The sequence below is a fragment of the Leucoraja erinacea genome, chromosome 13 (assembly GCF_028641065.1).
Source record: "Leucoraja erinacea ecotype New England chromosome 13, Leri_hhj_1, whole genome shotgun sequence".
NCBI lineage: Eukaryota > Metazoa > Chordata > Chondrichthyes > Rajiformes > Rajidae > Leucoraja > Leucoraja erinaceus.
In genome coordinates, this window is record NC_073389.1 from 25,588,815 (window position 1) to 25,610,430 (window position 21,616).

Genomic DNA, 21,616 nt, shown 5'->3' on the forward strand with positions numbered 1-21,616 from the left:
TAAATAAAGACAGCTGTCGCACCGTCTCATCAGGTGAAAGCCTGGTATAGTTATATTCATAGAATCAGATATTAGGGCAAATGTACCACGCTCTTTTGCAATCAATGTCTAAGTCCTCAATACTTTAGGACAACCCGAGAATTACAGAGTAAGGAGGGAGTGGCTCTAACAATCATCTATCATGCTCCTGCAGTGAATGATTCAGTATTCTTCCACATTGAAAGAGCACAGTGCACATTTCACACCAAAGATATTCTTCATTGTGTTGTGTGGCATTAATGACATGATTAAAGGGATAGGCTTAGCACTAAACTGGCAGCTCAAAATTCAGCATCCTCGCTCGCAGTGCTGTGGCCAGTAACGGCAGCATTGCTCCATGAGGAGTGCATTAACTAGTAATGAGCTGTCACCACGACATAACCATGGAAGTGCTGCTAATTATGAGCTTGCATGCCTTGACCGATGATGGAAGTCAGGGGAAAATCTTGCTCCCCAGACATTAGAAGGGAAGCCATTACCCACTACCCTGATTGCATTTTTGTAATCCCGTCACAACTGATCCACTGCAGGATGGAAAGCATCCAAGATTCTATTGCAAATCAAAACCAGCAATGGAGAGACATCAACCATGCACCTCAACGTTCCATTCAATTGGACTTTGCCGCACTACCTGTCCTTGTGTCTTTCTGCAGCCTGCAGAAAATCTCTTTGACCACAAGAGTATCAGTGGTGAGCATGGAACTTCCTGCAAGCTCTATAGGAGAAAGACATAGTGCATCCACAGGAACGGTTCTCCAAGCAGAGACTGTCAAAACCATTTGTCAAGACTGTCAAAACCATTTGTCAAGACCAAAGATCTCCGCTATAAGATCTTTGGTCAAGACTGTCAAAACCATTTGACCTTGCTTGGTGAGTAATGAGATCCAGCACAATCAGAGTCTATCTCCCAATGAATCCTGACCTTAAACAGCTGTGATAAAGAACAAGACAATCATCCACCTCTTTCTGAACACTGCATTTGCCAAGAAGATTTGAACAAGATTGCAAGGGTCCTTCTGGATATCTGTCATGCAAACTGCCTAACAAAGGATCCTCTAACCTATTGGCTGTTCCATGGCAGGGACTCATAGCAAAGCAAACATTAGGTGCTGCTGAATATAACTTAATTAACTCAGTGAAAGATGCACTTTGGTCTACCCAAAACTCAATGGTCTTCAAGTGCACCTAAAAGTCTAAGTGAATGCTGCCTATTAGCAACTGGAGGCTGCAGATTTTGGATGCTTGTTAGTTGATTCTCATCGACCAATTTCTGTACTTGTGGATATAAATTATTTCAGTGCAGCTCATGGAATGCTTAATGGGAGCTTGTTCAACTCCCTTTAAATTTCAAATGGCATTGACATCAATTGTGCTTAACTATAAAAGTACTGAACCAAAATGTTGTTAAAAGTTCATAACTTGGGTACAAAATAATTATTAGCATCAATTAGTCTTTTGGAAAGACACATACCTTTCTTCCTCCAGAAGTTTTCTTTGTAGTATACCATGCATTTGATTACACATCCCATGGGAACACGTTGGATAAGCTGGTTTCGCAGAGATGGAAGGGGTGGTTCGTAATGAATCTTTAGACTGAGGCATGGTGGAATGGCACTGACAATATATTTTGCCTAAATAACAAAAAAAAAAGGATTGTTTGCTTTCCATCATTCCTCTATTTCCTCCCAGCAGCCTCATTTTCCCAAATAGATCTTTTGCAGATGGAAAACTAATTTCCCTGCTATAAACAGCTCTATGGAAACTAGTCCAGGGCAAAATTTTGGCTTAAGAACAGAACTGAAGATCAGGGTGAAATCCAAATTCACACCTTCCTCACAAAGAGATCTCAAATCTTGAAGCAAGTGATGGTTCTTCTATATATTCCTCACCAACAATTGATTTCAGTCTAGGAGTATTCCGTAAGAACATTAACAATAATCACATCAGATGCAAGTCTCAGAGCCCACTTTAGCATGGAGCAGTGATAGGAAACCCACCAAGACTCATGTTCATCCCAGAATACAAAGTTCTGCACCTTCATTGTTACTGGATTTAAAATTTCTTCAGGGCAAAAATGAATGACATACTGAATCAGCACAATAATCTCCTCTAAAGGCATATATTTAGTCCCCAAAGAGTGCATTTCCTTTCTCCAAGAAAACAAGTGCTGTAAATTTGTGCCGCATTGCAAAGAATTTTAGTACAAAATCGGGGCAAGAACATTGGAGATTGAAGATTTCCATGGGCCAGAAAATATTTCCTTCAATTTTCTACCACCTCAATCCACCCAAACACTAGATGCTTCTCCTCATTTTTCACATTAACCCACCATGAATCCAATTACATAATTAACATAGCTTAAAATTGGTATCAATGGCCTTATGCATTTAACTTTACTGTTCACATTGCACGAGACATAGGTTGCAGCGAGAAATGCAACACACAACGGTAGGCAGCATCTGTCTAAAGATAGCTGAAAACTTGAAAAACAATATTGTAATCATTATTTGTCTACTTTGCCTCGAGTTTCCCTCCAGTAGAAACTACAAGAAGATTTTGACACACACCTATATTTCTGTATCCTGTATCATAGAGAAGACAGTCAAGGAAGGATCACAAGACTGAAGCAATAGACTGCCAAATACTAATTGCTTTGGAGTTTGGTAGAGCAGCTCCTTTACCAGAAAGATTCTGTGCAAGATAACCAAGTGCCATCCAGCATTATCGCAGGGTCTCGATACAACAAATACATTATCAGTTCAATTGATTCTTCTTCTTCTTCTTGTGTTGTAGGACAACTTGTTCTATATGATCTTATTAAATTGCGCACGGCGGGTTGATTGCTTTCGTCGAAACAGGGCGGACCACGTGAAGGTTGCAATCTTCCACCCCAAATGGTTCTTCAAGGCCTCCTCATAACAGTCAATTTACTGTTGTGTTGTGTCTTTTTAAAATTGATGGGTTTTTTTCTAATAATGTAAATACTGATTCTGTTCTATTCTGTTCTGTAGTTGTTTGCACAATCCACAGACATTGCTACTTTTATTTCACTGCACACCTTGTATGTGTATGTGACAAATAAACTTGAAATAGCAGTCCGAAGAAGGGTCTCGACCCGAAACGTCGCCTATTCCTTCTCTCCATAGATGCTGCCTCACCCGCTGAGTTTCTCCAGCATTTTTGTCCACCTTCGATTTTTCCAGCAACTGCAGTTCTCTCTTAAACATATTTTCTACTCCATTGCGAAATGACCTCATCATCTGTTCTTCATGCAGTGCTTGGGATGGTGAACTCATATCTTTATGGTGAGTGCATCCTCCATTGTATTTTCTGATAATAGTATTATGCTAAATGGACCTGACTCGGAACATATCCAGCAGATAAACACGGAGAACCCACGAGAGACTGTGAACCATACATAGCAGCAACATTGAATTCCAGCACAATCAGTCTCCACACATTTTGACATCTCTCTCTCTCTTACAAATCATAAACAAGTCAGAGAATTAACTCTGGTTCAATGAGTATAGAACAACGTGCTATATACATGACAGTATCATGATGCTGACAAAACACACCAGGCTAAGCTATACTTTCAGATGTGCTCTTTCAGTACTATTGATATCTTTCTAGCAATAAGCACAATGACATATTCACATTGTATCTGCAAAAGCAGGTCAAATCCATTTCCTTCATTACTATCCTGCAACCCAACACCCAAACATTGCATCATCAACAGTATCATCAAGTGACATTTAACAAAACGCGCTTATAAATCCTTAGTTTACGTTCCACCAGGAGTACTGGCTTCGGAGCTCATCACAAACGTGGCCCAATAATGGGAAAAGAGCTGCTTGCCAGAGGCGAGATGACATTAACTGCTGTCGATGTCAAGGTATCCAATGATGAAGTTGGTATCAAGAAGTCATAGTAAAAATGAATTAAATCCAAATCACAAAAGACCAGAGTCATAAAGGAGAATAGATCCCTAACCCTAACCCTAACCCTTAACCCAGCAGGACAACGACCCTAAACATACAGCCAGAGCTACAATGGAATGGTTTAGATCAAAGCATATTCATGTGTTAGAATGGCCCAGTCAAAGTCCAGACCTAAATCCAATTGAGAATCTCTGAGCACATTAATGACCAGTACTTCCATCTCCAAAACATTGCTCCATCACGCTTCAAACCATCACCTTTGGCCCAATCATCTTCTGCTTCCTCAATGCTTTGTCTCCATCATAACAACAGAAAAGAGGAAGATCAGCAATGTCCAATCTTCATTTTCATTCGCAATTTCTCAAATTACAAAACATTTTTTCCCGTTTGCATTTTGCAAGACCTAAACTGGTTCAATAAATGGCACCCATTGTACCGCTAGGCAATTATCTATTCCAAAGATAAATCTACCCACTTCTTAAAATTTGACAACTTTGCTATCGTCAAGTTCCCCACCATCAATATTCCGGGGAAGTAAAATCACCATTGGCAAGGTTTAGCTAAACTAGTTACATGAGTACTGTGGTTACGAAAGGAAGTCAAAGTGTAGATATAATGTGGTGATCGTCTCACCTCCTGGTGTAAGTGCACATCACCCAAAAAGGCAGAAAGAGGCTCTGTAAACTGAACCCTTATCGCCCACAACCCGAGCCACCAACTAATCAGTCCGTGGCAGCAAACACTTCTTTCATTTCTTAAGTGGCCATCTCAAACAGATTCTCTATAATAATTCATTGTAATGCGGCACCGACATTATATGCATAATGAATTTCATTACATAATTGCATATGTGACAATAAATATCCATTGAAGTACAGGATATAAGGAATATACAGTGGCTTGCAAAAGTATTCATACCCCTTGAACTTTTCCACATTTTGTCACGTTACAACCACAAACGTAAATGTATTTTATTGGGATTTTATGTGATAGACCAACACAAAGTGGCGCATAATTGTGAAGTGGAAGGAAAATGATACATGGTTTTCAAATTTTTTTACAAATAAAAAACTGAAAAGTGTGGCGTGCAAAAGTATTCAGCCCCCTTTACTCTGATACCCCTAAATAAAATCCAGTGCAAACAATTGCCTTCAGAAGTCACCTAATTAGTAAATAGAGTCCACTTGTGTATAATCTAATCTCAGTATAAATACAGCTGTTCTGTGAAGGCCTCAGAGGTTTGTTAGAGAACATTAGTGAACAAACAGCATCATGAAGCCCAAGGAACACACCAGACAGGTCAGGGATAAAGTTGTGGAAAAGTTTAAAGCAGGGTTAGGTTATAAAAAAATATCCCAAGCTTTGAACATCTCACAGAGCACTGTTCAATCCATCATCCGAAAATAGAAAGAGTATGGCACAACTGCAAACCTACCAAGACATGGCCGTCCACCTAAACTGACAGGCCGGGCAAGGAGAGCATTGATCAGAGAAGCAGCCAAGAGGCCCATGGTAACTCTGGAGGAGCTGCAGAGATCCACAGCTCAGGTGGGAGAATCTGTCCACAGGACAACTATTAGTCGTGCACTCCACAAATCGGGCCTTTATGGAAGAGTGGCAAGAAGAAAGCCATTGTTGAAAAAAAGCCATAAGAAGTCCCGTTTGCAGTTTGCCACAAGCCATGTGGGGGACACAGCAAACATGTGGAGGAAAGGTGCTCTGGTCAGATGAGACCAAAATTGAAGTTTTTGGCCTAAATGCAAAACGCTATGTGTGGTGGAAAACTAACACTGCACATCACCCTGAACACACCATCCCCACTGTGAAACATGGTGGTGGCAGCATCATGCTGTTGGGATGTTTTTCTTCAGCAGTGACAGGGAAGCTGGTCAGAGTTGATGGGAAGATGGATGGAGCCAAATACAGGGCAATCTTGGAAGAAAACCTGTTAGAGTCTGTAAAAGACTTGAGACTGGGGCAGAGGTTCACCTTCCAGCAGGACAACGACCCTAAACATACAGCCAGAGCTACAATGGAATGATTTAGATCAAAGCATATTCATGTGTTAGAATGGCCCAGTCAAAGTCCAGACCTAAATCCAATTGAGAATCTCTGGCAAGACTTGAAAATTGCTGTTCACAGACGCTCTCCATCCAATCTGACTGAGCCTGAGCTATTTTGCAAAGAACAATGGACAAAAATGTCAGTCTCTAGATGTGCAAAGCTGGTAGAGACATACCCCAAAAGACTTGCAGCTGTAATTGCAGCGAAAGGTGGTTCTACAAAGTCAGGGGGGCTGAATACTTTTGCACGCCACACTTTTCAGTTTTTTATTTGTAAAAAAATTTGAAAACCATGTATCATTTTCCTTCCACTTCACAATTATGCACCACTTTGTGTTGGTCTATCACATAAAATCCCAATAAAATACATTTACGTTTGTGGTTGTAACGTGACAAAATGTGGAAAAGTTCAAGGGGTATGAAAACTTTTGCAAGCCACTGTATGTATTAATTACATGGATGATGTAGGCTTTGGTATAACCAAGCAGTTTATTGATTTTGAAATCACAGGAAGACAAAAGTAGAATGGGTTTTACAGGGTTTCATCATAGGGTAACATGCTGCCTGCATTTGTCCACCTCACAATTTGTCCACCTCACAATTAGCTTCAATTCAATAATGTACAAATTATGCTGGAAAACATCCAAGAATATCCCATCCTTTGCAAATTAGCAGTCCATGAATATAGGAAAAAAAGCATGTCAATGAAAATATTTTTGATAACTGCTATAATTATCACTCCTGTAAAGAATAAACCCAAATAGAAATTGCGTAAACTGCAATGGGACACTGCAATTCAGGCACAGTGCAGTAATTATTGATCTGCCCATCATATTTTTAAGTTACTCAAGGATTGTTTCCACACCGTGGTTGGTAAGATGGAGACTGCTGCAAGCGTCATATTGTCTTTCACACATCAAATTTGCAAAAGTAAGTTAGAAAAGTTCTCCTAGAAACAACATGAACATGCAAATAATGTATTCCTGCAAACACCAATGCAAGATTTGGGCAGTATCTCAGTCCCGGGCAAAAGCATGTATGGCTCCACTGTATTTATGCTGACAGATAATGTCCCAGTAATATCTGGGCCCCTTTTCATGATTCCTTATACTTGACTGTAAAGTCCTCCTCAGGATAACATCAATTGACAGAATAATTTTCCTTACCTCAAACAGTTCATGATCAAGAGTCTCCACAACCACTGGATCTTGTGTTTGATCAATCCGCATCACAGGCTTTTGCAGCTTCACGCCGTCTCCAAGGCGGCTCATTAATTGTTCACAGATCTGGCCAGATCCACCAAGAAACTTTCTCTCCTAAAAATGCAAAATATGCACCAATGGAATATTGTGAACTATAAAACAGTTTGTTACAATAGCTCCCTTATAGTGGTGAAGACTTCTAAGGCAAAAGGAACTACCTGTAAAAGAAAAACAAGTCTTGCATTGATATTTTATAAACTCCAGGCAACCTTAAATATTTTACAGCAAGATAAGCACTCTCAGGTATGAATATAATGATTACATCGGAAACATATTGTTTAGTTTAGAGATACAGCGTGGAAACAGGCCCTTTGGCCCACCAAGTCCGTACAACAATCACTCTGTACACTTATTCTATACTCTAGGGACAATTTACAGAAGCAAATTAACCTATAAACCCATGCGTCTTCAGAATGTGAGAGGAAACAGACGCACCCGGTGAAAACCCACCCAGTCACAGGAAGAATATGCAAACACTGTACAGACAGCACCCGTAGTCAGGATTGAACCCGGGTCTCTGGCGCTGTAAGACTGCAACTATATCGCTACACCACTGTTCCGCACATAGTTGTCATTAAACATGGGCAAAGCATGGTCATTAAACAAAATCCTGTAATAGCCAAGTTGTACATATTAGAGGCCGATGTTAAGAGATAATGGGCTGGATTGTGTTTTATACACATCACCTTGGCTGCACCAAACTTGCATGGCCCTGAGGATCCAATTGAGCTGGAAGCCTCACTACTCTGGTCATTCCACACAGTGGAGCAGTGCATGAGCAGCAAAGAAGCCTCAGGTGATGTGTCCTGAAGCCCAAAATCTAGCGTTATTAGTCTCGGTCATGGAGTTATAGTTGTCAATTTCTGAGAGACATGTCTTGTACAAAAATACAGAACTTAAGGCAATGATATTAGGACAATGGATGAGTTAATTTGGAACAATGGGAAAATGAGATGGCACAGCCACAAGAATTCTAATCCTGGAAAACGGGATACTCAGATATAGAAACATTAAATAGAGTCAATTGAAAATAACGACCTTTTAAATAATTTTTTTTTTTGAAAAGCAATTACTTTTTGAACACTGAAATAAGTCACTTTTGAAAATGGTTGCTGGTCTGTTAACAGCATGTACCTACATTTAAGAGAGTATTTTTAAGGTTTATTGGGAAGACATTCTACCTGCTATTCTCTCTGGAATCATTTATTCCAACAACAATAGGAGCATCTGGCAAAAATGTTGATGCAATCCTCAAATAATGCTCCAGTTAACAGAATGAAGTCACTAATCAACCACCTTTTTGTAACTACACAGCCAAATGCATACAAAGCAAGTACAAATTTTTATTCAGAAAGCTTCACTAAACATACCAAATAGAGATCGCGGCATTTAAAATGTTTGCTCACCTGCCCTCCATTAGTAGTTGAAAATATGCGGGTTGTCCCACCACACTGTTTGATATACCACAGAAACCAAAGAGCTGAGACTTCATGTGGTTCAGAGGTGACATTTACATTCACAAAGAGTGTAGCAAAATGCTTGGCAACCCTGAATATTAAAATTAAAGGGAAATGTGAAGAAAATTAATCATAAACTCCAAACAAAAACATTGTTAGCTTTCTTCAAGTACAGTTCCTCAATTCTTTAACTGATGGTTGTTGGCAAGAAGCTGTTCCTGAGCCTGGAGTTCACGGTTTTCAGACTCCCTATAGCTTCTTATATCCACTGGGTGGTCCCAGCAATGGCTGCCTCGCCAACAGTCTGTCTGTCTGTCCCTTCCTTCTTTGTGTTTTAAATGTATGTTTTTAGTGTTCTTCAGCTTGTTTTATGTGGGGGGTGGGGAGGGGGGTTGGGGAAACTTTTTCTAATCTCTTACATCGACGGAGATGCGATTATTTTCCGTATTGTATCTCTGTCCGCACTGCGGCCTAACATCGAGAAGTTGCCGGCCTTTGCTGGAGACCGATTTTGAGAGCTCCACCGCGGTCGTCTGCTTAACATCATGGAGCCCACAATCCCTTTGCCAGGGATCGACTGTAGGTGCTTGCGGACTTTAACATCACAGAGACCGACTTCGGGAACTCCAAGCCATAGGAGCTTCGACCGCCCCGACAAGGGAGCTTCTTCGATCGTCCCGACGCGGGAGCTTCGACCGCCGGCTGCGAGAGCTTCGACCGCCCTGACGGATGGTTTGACTGCCCCGACTGCGGGAGAATATTTGCCTTCCATCACAGTGAGGAATGTGGGGAATCTGCTGTGGTGGATGTTTATGTTAACTGTTATGTAGTTGTGTGACTTGTTGCTTTTTTGTTTAGTTTGGCTGTATGGTAATTTGACTATCACTGTACCTTAATTGGTACATGTGACAATAAAAGACCATTGAAACATTGAAACCTTCTTCCGCAATGGCAAGAGCAAAATGAGAGCATGGCTAGAGTGTTGTGGATCCTTAATGATGCTGGCTGCCTGTTTGAGGCAGCCCATCCTATTCCCTTCGATGGTGGGGAGGTCAACATCCGTTATAAACGGGGCAGTGTCCACCACTTTTTGTAATCGTCTTTGTTCCTGGGCCTTCAAGTTGCCGAATGCATGTACAATAACATTTAAAAGACACTTGGACAGGTATATGGATAGGAAAGGTTTAGAGGGATATGGTCCAAATGCAGGCAAATAGGACTAGCTTAGATGGGGCATCTTGTTGGCATGGACGAGTTGGACTGAAGGGCCTGTTTCTGTGCTGTGTGACTCTATGAAAAGAAACAGATCAATGTTCAAAGGTCACACCACAAAATATTCAAATTGGTGAAGAAGGGCATAATCCACAGAATTGAGATTCTGATTGACAAAGTTTGCTTAGTAACTCCTAACTTGTTTGGATTATAGGATAGAAATTTCAAAACTGCTTATTAATGCCATTATACTATTCTGGTCATCATGAAGCTGCTCGTGAAAGATCAGGAAATTAAATTCTAAGGTTCACTTAACAGTGATGTTGAGTTTGCCTGTGTAAACTCACTGCTGAAACGAATACTGTTTATATCCTCTATTGATCTGTTGCAAGTTCTCTCCACTATCAAGATTTAGCCCTGCAGGTTAAATCTTGGCCAGCACCTTGGTGCATTGCTATGAAATGAATGGATGCTGAAGAAAACAAAGGAGGGGGCGGGGTAAAAAGAGGTGATTACCAGAGGAAACTAGAGAACCAGTGGCACCAAGAGGCATGGTCTTTGTGCACAAGGCCATTGTGACACTCCTCGGTTACAGCGAGACACACCTGCATGAACATGAGGTTGGCAGAGAGCTCTCTGTGAAGACATGGCGCTGTCTTTGAATGCGACTAATCTGGAGAAAAATGCCTACTCAAGTAGACAAAAGTCTTCTCTCCTTTAATATGACTTTCCGAGGAAAAAAAAAAAAACGGAAAGAAAATCTGGCCGGCGGGATAAGGGAGTGCCCATTTTTTCCGGGCCGGGGGTGGGGGGGTTTGGGGGTGCGGTGTCTGCCCGTCCTCCCGTCGCCGGGCGGGAGTGGCTGAATCTGATCACCAGACGCTGCTGCGGTGGGGCCCGCTCCCCTCGCCTCCCCCCGCCACCAGGGCCCAAGGCCATCTTCCCTCCAAGCCACCCCGGCTGGGCCCAAGCCACCCCCGCTGGGCCCAAGCCACCCCCGCTGGGCCCACGCCACCCCCGCTGGGCCCAAGCCACCCCCGCTGGGCCCACGCCACCCCTGCTGTGCCCAAGCCACCCCCGCTGTGCCCATGCCACCCCCGCGCTGGGCCCACACCACCCCCGCTGTGCCCAAGCCACCCCTGCTGGGCCCCGCCAGCCCCCCCCGCTGGGCCCACGCCCCCCCCGCTGGGCCCATGCCACACCCGCTGGGCCCACCCCGGGCCCACACCACCCCCGCTGGGCCCACGCCACCACCCCGCTGGGCTCAACGCCACCCCCGCTGGGCCCAAGCCACCCCCCGCTGGGCTCAAGGCCACCCCCACTGACCCCCACTGGTCCTAGACTCTCCCACTGGTGGAAACATCCTCTCCACATCCACTCCATCCAGGTTTTTACCAGGCTGGGACAGACTGCAACAGCTTCACACCATGTCTCAAAACTCGTGTCCTGTCCTGTATCACCCAAGGCAGCAGAGACATTATAGGAGAGGGCAAGCACCGTAACAAAGTAGCTCACGATGGTTTGGGTAACATTCAGGGATGTCTATGCATGCCACATCATGAATATTACTGAAGAACGGGTCTTGACCCGAAATATAATCTCCAGAGATGCTGCCTGACTCACTGAGTTACTCCTGCACTCTGTGACATGTCATCAATCCATGTTCTCCAGAGATGCTGCCTGACCCGCTGAGTTACTCCAGCACTCTGTGAAACATCGCCTATTCATATTCTCCGCAGATACTGCCTGACCCACTGAGTTACTTCAGCACTTTGTGTCTATTTTCCTTTCACCCATCTGCCCAAGCCCACTCTCCCCCCTCCTTTCCTATGTTCCTTCCCACCCATAAACCTCTCTCTGCCTTTACATTTCACTACTCTTTCAAATCTGCTCTACTTATCTACATTCATTTTTCTTCTTAACTTTTTAGTCATAGAATGATACAGTGTGGAAACAGGCCCTTCAGCCCAACTTGCCCACACCGACCAACATGTCCCATCTAAACTAGTCCCACTCACACGCGTTAGGCCCATATATCCATCTAAATCTGTCCTATCCATGTACGTGTCCAAATGTCTCTTAATCATTAGGATAGTCCCAGCCTTAATTACCTCCTCTGGCATCTCGTTCCATACACCCAGCACCCTTTGTGTGATAAAGGTACCTCTCAGATTCCTGTTCATTTCTGAAATATTAGTCATAAATTTGGTGCACAAATGCTCCAAAATAAGGCTCAGAATGCATCAGAGAGCATCTAAAACCCTAGAGCTTCCAGGGCCCTTAAGTGGGCCCTGGACCCTGGCATCGAGGGGCTTCACGCTTTGCGCTAATGATGTGCGCAGCGCGCACACTATTCTAAATTACATTTTTTGTAATCCTGTCATGCCACCCCCCTTTTTGGAAAGCTTTGTACGGGCCTGCACATGCAAGGTTGTGTTTGAAGTTACAGATCATGAATCATAATAAAGATAAACATTGCTAAAGGTATGAATTGCTTAGTTTCAAGCAAAATATGTTTGGCAAAATCTTATCATTCTTTGAATATTCCAGACCACTAGGAGGAAGAAAATCTCACTGCAGATGAATTTTACATGTTACTTCATGTTAATGTCATTTGGACATCTTCCTCGTAACTCCTCTGTTGAGTTGTTTGTTAATTATTTTGTATTGCTTACTCAATCTCTGTTCATATGATGGACCCCTATCCCAGGGAGCAAGATGGTAAATGTTTGCTGAATTTCTCCTAGCTTAATCCCCCCCCCCCCCCCCCCCTAGGATATCTTCCATCTCAATGTATCCTCCTGAATAGGAAACTTCTTTGACTTGAACCTTTCTGCCACCACCCACCTCCCCACCCTGCATTGCTACAACAATGACAAAGATGGCACTTCAATAAATGTGCACATTCCCTATGTTCCCATCACTGCAGAACACATGTTTTGTTTTTTTAAACAAGACCAATTGTGGTTACAATACTGTCAGGAATCAGTATTTTCTTTTAATATAAACTTTTAAAAGGAAGAGTTTTCAGCCATTCTTTAAACTGATTTGGTCATGATCAGCCAATTAAACACAAAGTCTACGCATTAGAAGCCTTAAGGAGAGCTAGGGCTCTGTGAGAAGCGAAGATACAGTGCGAGCTGGTTTAGCACGATGATGGGATTGGGCCCTGTGGTATTGTCGGGCACTGTAGTTCTCTTTGGCATTAATTTGTCAATCTAACTTGCTTCAAGCAGAGGGTAATTTAAAAGTGACAAACTTGGTCCAGCAAAGCTTATCAATCAACTGTTGCATTGTTATTTTGTCCCATTCTTCAGCATGGGGTGCTTTCCATGGCGCTTCAACAGGTATCTGGAAGACAAGATGTATTGCACATTACTCCAACATTATTACTCTCTAATTGCAATCTAACTTGCACCAAACTTGCACTTGCACCTTGACACAAGGTGATTGGAAAAGTACTAATATTTCATAATACATTTATCATTTTGATAATATGGGGACTAAATTGAAATCCTTCTCGACTAAAACTAAAGCATAGATTCTGGTTTCAAATAAACAGTTATGCTGTCTTTCTTCACGTCTGCGTGCACTGTCCAGATGGCATTTTCTTCTGTACTTTTTCATCTATTTTTTAGAAATGCTCCTGTTCCCTTCCCATACTTTCATATATAAAGATCAATTTCCCTCCATCTCCTCACTCTTTGTGCCCCGCCAACCTTTAAACCATGTGCCAACTTCATTCTCATCTACACCATTCACTTTCTGAATTGTCCAGTTTTTATTCTTACCTCTTCAAACTTGTTTAACCATATCAATTCAGCTCTTACCAGCCTTGGATCTACTGTACATCCAAAACTCTGGTCTTTCCTTTCATGTGCACTCCTGTAATTTCTGTCAGTTTACCAATTGTATGTTCCTAATTTAATTGCAACAGATGTATTAAAAAATCTACATCCAGTACAACAGGAAAATGCTTCAACATGACATTTACTGTCTGTTCCTTCATAACGCCGGGGCTAGCCCTCAGAGCGACTTTGGAATGGTCTCTTCCCTATTGTGTCCTGTTGACCGCAAGTTCTCTTCCTTCTGTCTGTGATTACTTTTTCACTCCAGACCATTATACACATTTTCTCTTTGATTTTAAACAGAATTGGAGAACTTCCTGAGTTATCTTACCCATGTCACTTTAATATTTTAATTTTAATTATTAGTCCTGATTTGTTTTTTTACAGTCTATGTTATTAATTATCAGCTTGGCTTGCTCTCTGATAGATTGACCACACCATGACTCACACTAATCGTCTGGCATTCTGTTACAAGCTTCTTTTGCTTCAGTGAAACCACGTTTTGGATGTTTCTCACCCCCACCCCTCCCAATTCTCTCTGTCCCCAAATCGACTTGTTTCAAGTACTATACTTGTTGGAACCCTCTTTTAGTTTAGTTTAGAGATACAGCGTGGAAACGGGCCTTACGGTCCGCATCGATCAGCGATCCCCGCACATTAACACTATCCTACATACACGAGGGCCAATTTACACTTATACCAAGCCAATTAACCTGCAAACCTGTACAACTTTGGAGTGTGGGGGGAAACCCAAGATCTCGGAGAAAACCCATGCGGTCACAGGGAGAACGTACAAACTCCTACAGACAGCACTCGTAGTCAGGAACGAACCAGAGTCTCTGGTGTTGACAAGCACTGTAAGGCAGCAATTCTACCGCTGCGCCACCATGCCGCCCTTGGTAGATTTAATGGATTTGTTCTGGCCTCATGTATCCATCTGCTTCAAACATAACACTTCAGCCTAAAGTAGCTGATGTTCACAGACTGCATGCTTTCATTGTAATTAAATTCTTTGCAATTAGAATTGTTTTTATCTTAAATGACTAACACGATTTGCTTCTTGACCTCACATCATGTGACAAATGACACTTCAGAAAAATAAACTTATCCATTAAAATATAATCAGCTCCTAATCTTTCCCCAATTCTTGGCTGGTTTATCCACTCATGAATCTCTTCCTGTCTCTCCTAAATCAACCCCCTCCCTTATTTCCCCCTCTCTTTCCTGGGCTCCACGTATGTGCTCACCCATTTTTCCACCACCCCCTCCCCCCACATACCCTCCTTACACCTGTATTATTTTCTCTGTCTTCACATTCCATACCTCTCTAAAGTCATGAAAGTATAAAAACTTCAAAACACCCTGATCTGGAAACGTAACAGTTTCTTCATCTTCCTTCATCATCAAAATCAAACTCCCTACTTAACAACATCCTACTTAACATCACCTAGAAAGACAATAGTGGTTCAAGAATGTGGCTACATTTCACCTTCTCAAGGCAATTAATCAGGGACATTAATTGTTGGTCTACCTGGAGAAGTCCCCAAATTCATTAATGATCAAAGCTCCTCTTTTTATGTCCTACATAATCAGAATTAGAAATAGCTGCTTTCCTATAACTATCACGTTCTTGAACAGACATTCACATCCCTAATCTCACCTCAGTAACGGAATACTACGGATCACCTCTTGCACTACCATGGACTTGTTTTCTAAATTGGTTTTACACGCATGTCTTCTTTTTTGCATAGTCTTCTTATTTTCGCTGTCTTGGATAATAAGTGAGTTTGGTATTCCGAAAAACGCACGGAAGTCGTCCAGCTCCGCAATGGCGAGTCCGCAGGCTCCGCGACCGGAGCCCTCAGGTTGGTTCCGGTTGGAGGCTGCTGCCTGCTCCGCGGCCCAACGACACAGGAGACCCGACAGGGAAAAAGTCGGGTCCCCGAACAGGGAAGAGATTAAACGTTTAATCTCTTCCCTTACGGGGACCCGACCACTGGGCACCGTCGTCCCCCCCCCCCCCCCCCCCCCACATATACACAGCAAAAAAATAAAAATTAGAACTAAAAACATACATCTAACGGGACAAAAATTAAAAAAAGTCAGACGGACTGCAGTCGAGCTGCTGCCAGTAGGCGCCGCCACTTCACAGATCTAAAGCAATAAAAACAACAAAATAATCTTGGCTTTTAACAAAGGAACAATAAATACATCTAATTCATAGTTTGAAAGCAGTATTTTCTTACCTAGAAGAATCAAAGCTGGAAAATACAGATGAAACGAAGGTTCAGCTGCTCAGCCACCAACAATGTTTATGTTGAGTGACCTATGACCTGGGCATGCACAGTCGGAATACTGAACTCGCTTATTTATGTGTAATTTATATTCTTCTGTGTTGCCTGAGTCACTGTGGCTGCAATGCTGCTTCAAGCAAGATTTTTCATTTTACATAATTCAACATACCTGCGCATATGACAATAAATATCTGACTTGAAATAGAGCTGTCAGGCAGCTGATGTGATGGAGATACACATCACTTCTCTTCAAAATAATTACACCAAACTTTGGATTCAAAAGTAAAATTCCAACCATACCTGCTCAACCCACAACCACTACTTATTATATTTGAAAGGTTTCATCATAGAAATAATTCTCAGAACAAATCTATAACATCTATGAAATCCATTATTTAAAAATCCTAAATATTACTCTTTACCTCTTTTCCCATATCATCCAGGGTTCTCCAAAGATTGTTGTAATCCATGTAGGCAAATGGATTCCACATGGGTGGAAATGGGCCCTTGAAAGGATAAGATTTTCCCTAAAATAAAAAAACAATGATAATCCTTTAAAATTGCTTATTGAGCTACAAACAAAATAGAATATACAAATGATTTTTAAAGTATCAATACCAAGATTCTTAGGAGGATTCATTTTGTTATACGCATAAATATCAAACAACTGGTATCCAGGTGGAATTCAGATTAAGCATTACAATAAATCAATGTGAAAGGTCTCTGAATGATACTCTGAATGCAGAACAAAAGATTCTCTAAAAGTAGCACTCTATTCCATTTATGAGAATGAGAACGACATGTCTCCCAACTTGTGCAACTCCCCAGTTTCCAAAAATGACAATAAGTCATGGTTTAAGTCAAATGCTTTCAGAAATAAATGCACTGAAGCTTGCTCCCTGGTTCCCAATCAATATTCTTTTCAAGGAAGCCTTCACACCAGGAGCCGCGCCACACAAAATGTACTGATACACTTCTTTGAATCCATCAACAATGGAAAATAAATTGCAGACATGATTGCACACAAGTTAAATTTCATTTTTGTCAGATTTCAGGATCACAATCAATTGCATCATCTATGATGCGTGTAACAAGTATGAGTGCATAACCAAAGAAACAGCGACACCCAATATCTCATCAAGGTGCCTTTATGTTGATTTGCTGAAATCATCCAACCAAGAGCTCAACAGCAAGTGACTTTAGATGGGAAACACCTCAAAGGAAATGTGCCCTACAGTAATGTTAGTCAGCATCAAGGTTTCCTCCTGGACTGGTTTGATTCTCTGGAGTAGTTGGCCTCACTGGGGTGGGTAGCGAAATTGGGAAGGGGGTATTGCGCAGGGAGCAGTTGAGGAGATAAATTTGTTTTTGGCACTGTTTTTCTTACCTCCTGTTAGATTACATGGTTCGGGATTTGGGGGTGGGGGGGTGGGGGGAGTGAGTGAGGGTGCTACGGGTTCTGAACATCATTTCACTTTGCCAGTGTTCTTACTCTTGAATAAAACATTGTGGGTCCCCACGTTTTGCAAGACTTGGCTTACGAAAGTCCTACTTTACTCAAATTCCCCCAAACTGTGCTCTCAACTACACTACATTAATCTCATTATTTGGAAACAACACAGAAATCAGCCATAGAAAAAGCAAGTGTATTTTCCATCTGTCCTTCAAGTGATATCAAAGGTTATGAACCCCGGGTCATCTCTCGTTGTTGTGGTTCAATTATTCTTAAACAGACAAAAACGCAAATAAAATCAGTGATTGAGCAGTACAATCATTATTACGCCAGGCGGCTGTGGTAAAAACTCTTTACAGTATGCTGATAACAGACTATACAGAGACGTCCCACACAAAGGGACGGTGATTTCAGTACATGTATATATACCCCACTTTTCGACGATTCAGCTATTGTTATCTATAAAGTTTAGTACAGCCTCTTGCTTCTTAAGACTGACAGATACTTAAGATTGACAGCATCAGAAGATTGACAGGTTCTTCTGACAGAGGAAGGGTTAGCCATATATGGTTCTATGAGGTTATATTTCTGCAGAACAAGCATTTTGTTTTTTTTCTCTTATGATGCACATTATAATCCTATAGTCTGAATTCTCTCTCAATGTTTACATGGTGCTTGTTATCTCACTTGTGTTATTGGAAAGGGGCACAGTCTGCTAGCTTTGTTAATGTACTGAAAGCAAAGGTTAGTGCTTTATTGCTGGCTTTGCAATTTAATAGAAGACGGCAAAAGCCTGTCTTAGTTTCAGCGGAATCCATTTTGTATCTTTAAATCATTATTAACTTCCACATCGTTAGCACACACACTTTTTGTTAATAAACTGCCAATAATTTTCTTGCTGATTGGCAGATTAACTCTCTTCCTCCCTCCGTCACTTCACTTTGGCTGCATTCAGACAAACATCTGTTCCAGTTGGCTTGCTGGTAACAATGCCCAATATCCATGCTTATATTCATCACCCTACAAGCTGCCAATCAGGCGTTCAGGCTAAAGATTTCACATTACGACTTTGGGGGAAATTGTATGTTTTTGACTACCAGGAAATGTGAGGTTATGGGCAGTCCTATGGGATGGAGTCCTTGGGGAAAGGGAGATGGGGTGGGTCTGCCTCATGGTAAACTCTTTGTTTCAAAGGTTTCAAAGGTCTTTTATTGTCACGTGTACCATTTAAGGTACAGTGATATGGGAATTACCGTACAGCAATACCACAGAAAAGCAACTACATAAAAGTTAAGATAAACATCCACAACAACAGATTCCCCACATTCCTCTTTGTGATGGAAGGCTATGAAGTCTAATCTTCTTCCCTCATTTGTCTCCCACAGTTGGGGTGGTCGAACCACCCACAGCCGGCGATCGAAGCTCCCACGTTGGGGCGGTCGAAGCTCCTGCGACTTGGAGTTCCCGATGTCGGCCTCTAACCAGAGACCGCGAGCTCCGCGATGTTAAAGTGTGCAGGCACCCACACTAGAGCTCAGAGGTTGATCCCTGGCAAAGGGGTCGCGAGCTCCATGATGGTAAGTCCCGCAGGCACCCGCAGTGGAGCTCTCGAAGTCGGCCTCCAGCAAAGGGTTTCAACTCCTCGATGTTAGGCCGCAGTGCGGATGACAATATGATACGGAAAGAAATCGCATCTCCGTCGAGGTAAGAGTTTAGAAAAAGTTTCCCCCAACCCTCTCCCCCACTCCCACATAAAGAACAAAAAACATATTTAATACATACTAAAAAACAGCAAAGAAGAAAAGGACAGACAGACTGTTGGCGAGACAGCCATTGTTGGTGACACCTGGTCAGATGTGGTGTTCCTGTCCAATTCCTGTTCGCCACACTTTGAACACCTAGAGGTGAAGTGCCTTCCCTTCTACCTCCAGAGGGAACTCACTTCCATCATCATGACTGCAGTAAAACGTCCCATCTCAGGCAGACACCTACCGAGCACTGTAGGAACTTCAAACCCGTGGTCAACAAACACCAGTCGGCGTAACCCAAAGCCTTTCCTACCATAGCTAGGGACTTCAACAAGGCCATCTTGAACAATTCACTCCCAAACTACAACCAACATGTTGTCTGCAGCAGCAGAGGCTCAAATATCCTCGACCGCTGCTGTTCCACCATCAGAGATGCCTATCTCTCTCGCCCATTGGGAAATCTGACCCCGTCTGTGCTCCTTCCTGCATATAGCCAGTGGCAGAGGAGAACAGTGGTGAGGACTGCATAGAGTTTGTCAGGGAGGTAGAGGAACGGCTCGGGATTGCTTGGAGTTCTACGCACACTTCAACAGGGAGAACCTTCCCAGGCCCCCATAGACCCATTGGTGTTGCCAGCTCAGTCATCAAGGCTGACATCAGATGATCCTCAGGCTATTGAATATTACAAACTCCAAACTGCCTGGGTTGCACTGGGGACTTTGAGCTTAGGTTTATTTTTGCAATACCTTGAGCTTTTTATTTATGGATTTTTTTCTTTGTTTATTATATTATCTATTGAGTATTGTGTTTACAAAACTGTGCTGCTGCAAGAAAGAATTTCATTGTTCACTTGGGATATATGATGATAAAACACTCTTGACTGCTGTTTTTGATTGGAAAAATCCAGCACGGAATCAAACCAAAATCACTATTCAAATCCCACATTGACATGTTTTTCAGACTCTACTCTCTTAGCACACTAATCAAGATGTAATCACCAGCCTTATTGACACGAAGTTACTTGAGATGTAGTGTGGAACCCTGTCAATTGCCACATACTATTTATCAGCCAATCTTTTATTATGAACACCAGGTTTCCATGTTAACCTGGCATATAAAATGAAGAAGACAAATGACTAGAACAGCCAGAACTGGTGGGCGGCAGCTTCAACCACCCCGGGCCGCGGTGTTTGAGCCGCGGGACTGTTCTTAACATCGCCCGGGGGGGGGGGATCGCCCCAGCGCAGAGGGAGAAGAGGAGGGAAGAGACTGCGACCTAAGACTTTTGCCTCCATCACAGTGAGGAGATGATGGGTGGACTCACTGTGGTGGATGTTAATATGTGTTTATTGTTGTTTTTATTGTATGGTATTATATGTATTATATGTATGACTGCTGCAATTTTGTTCAGACTTCTGAATGACAATAAAAGGCTATCTATCTACTAAAGAAAAACATAAGTGACACACAGTGCACAGCCATCATAGCTGCTACATCACAACTCCAGTGACCTGGGTTCAATCCCCACCTCAGGTGCTGTGCGTGGAGTTTGTATGTTCTCTGAGACCACGTGGGTTTTATCAGGGTGCTCTGGTTTCCTATCCTCCCCAGTAGGTTATCTGGACATTGCAAATTGCTTATAATGTTCAGGTGAGCAATAGAATGCGAGGGCTGTTAATGTGAATGTGGGAAGAATAAAAGGTGTCGGGTTGGGTTAGTATAAATATCGCTGCTTGATGGTCGGCGTAGATTTGCCATGTTAAAGGACCTGTTGCTGTGTTGTATCTCTCTGTGACCAGCAGGAGTATACACAAGTGAAATCATTCTGGACACATTGGACAACATTTCCAATCTCATTTTTAATTAGGGTCACAGTACGTTCAATATCACAGCACAGGTTTTTTTACCATTTTGTCTCAGCACCTATTGTAACCCAACACTCTAGTGATTGAAGCTTTAAAGGCAGGGAACAAGCACCCTGCTGAAAATAGGTCGCAGCATCACTACACAAAAATAAATGTCCTATAATGCCAATAGGACATCACCGCAACTTTGAAGCACTCAGCAAAGTATTACTGTACAAACAATGGCCTGACATAGTTCTCGTGAACATAAGAAGCAGCAGTAGGTGGAGAACACGTAGCTTCTCACACCTGCTTCATCTTTCACTAATATGGCAGATCTGACCTGTTCCCCATAGCCCGTAACTCCCCCATGGCCCAAAAGTCTAACCTGGCTTTAAACAGGTATAACCTCCATTTAAAAGACATCTCGACAGGTACATGGATAGGAAAGGTTT

At 42.4% G+C, this 21,616-nt stretch overlaps 1 protein-coding gene across 1 annotated transcript in view; it reads right to left on the bottom strand.

The window, feature by feature from the left end:
- mao (monoamine oxidase) overlaps nt 1-21,616 on the bottom strand; it is a 112,990-nt gene that overhangs the window by 33,363 nt on the left and 58,011 nt on the right. Inside the window, exons 4-8 of the mRNA XM_055644638.1 lie at nt 16,539-16,643; nt 13,234-13,325; nt 8,712-8,853; nt 7,210-7,359; nt 1,511-1,670 (exon numbers count right to left, since the gene is read on the bottom strand). Of these exons, the coding sequence (XP_055500613.1) occupies nt 1,511-1,670; nt 7,210-7,359; nt 8,712-8,853; nt 13,234-13,325; nt 16,539-16,643 (649 nt within the window). The remainder of the gene's footprint in view (nt 1-1,510; nt 1,671-7,209; nt 7,360-8,711; nt 8,854-13,233; nt 13,326-16,538; nt 16,644-21,616) is intronic.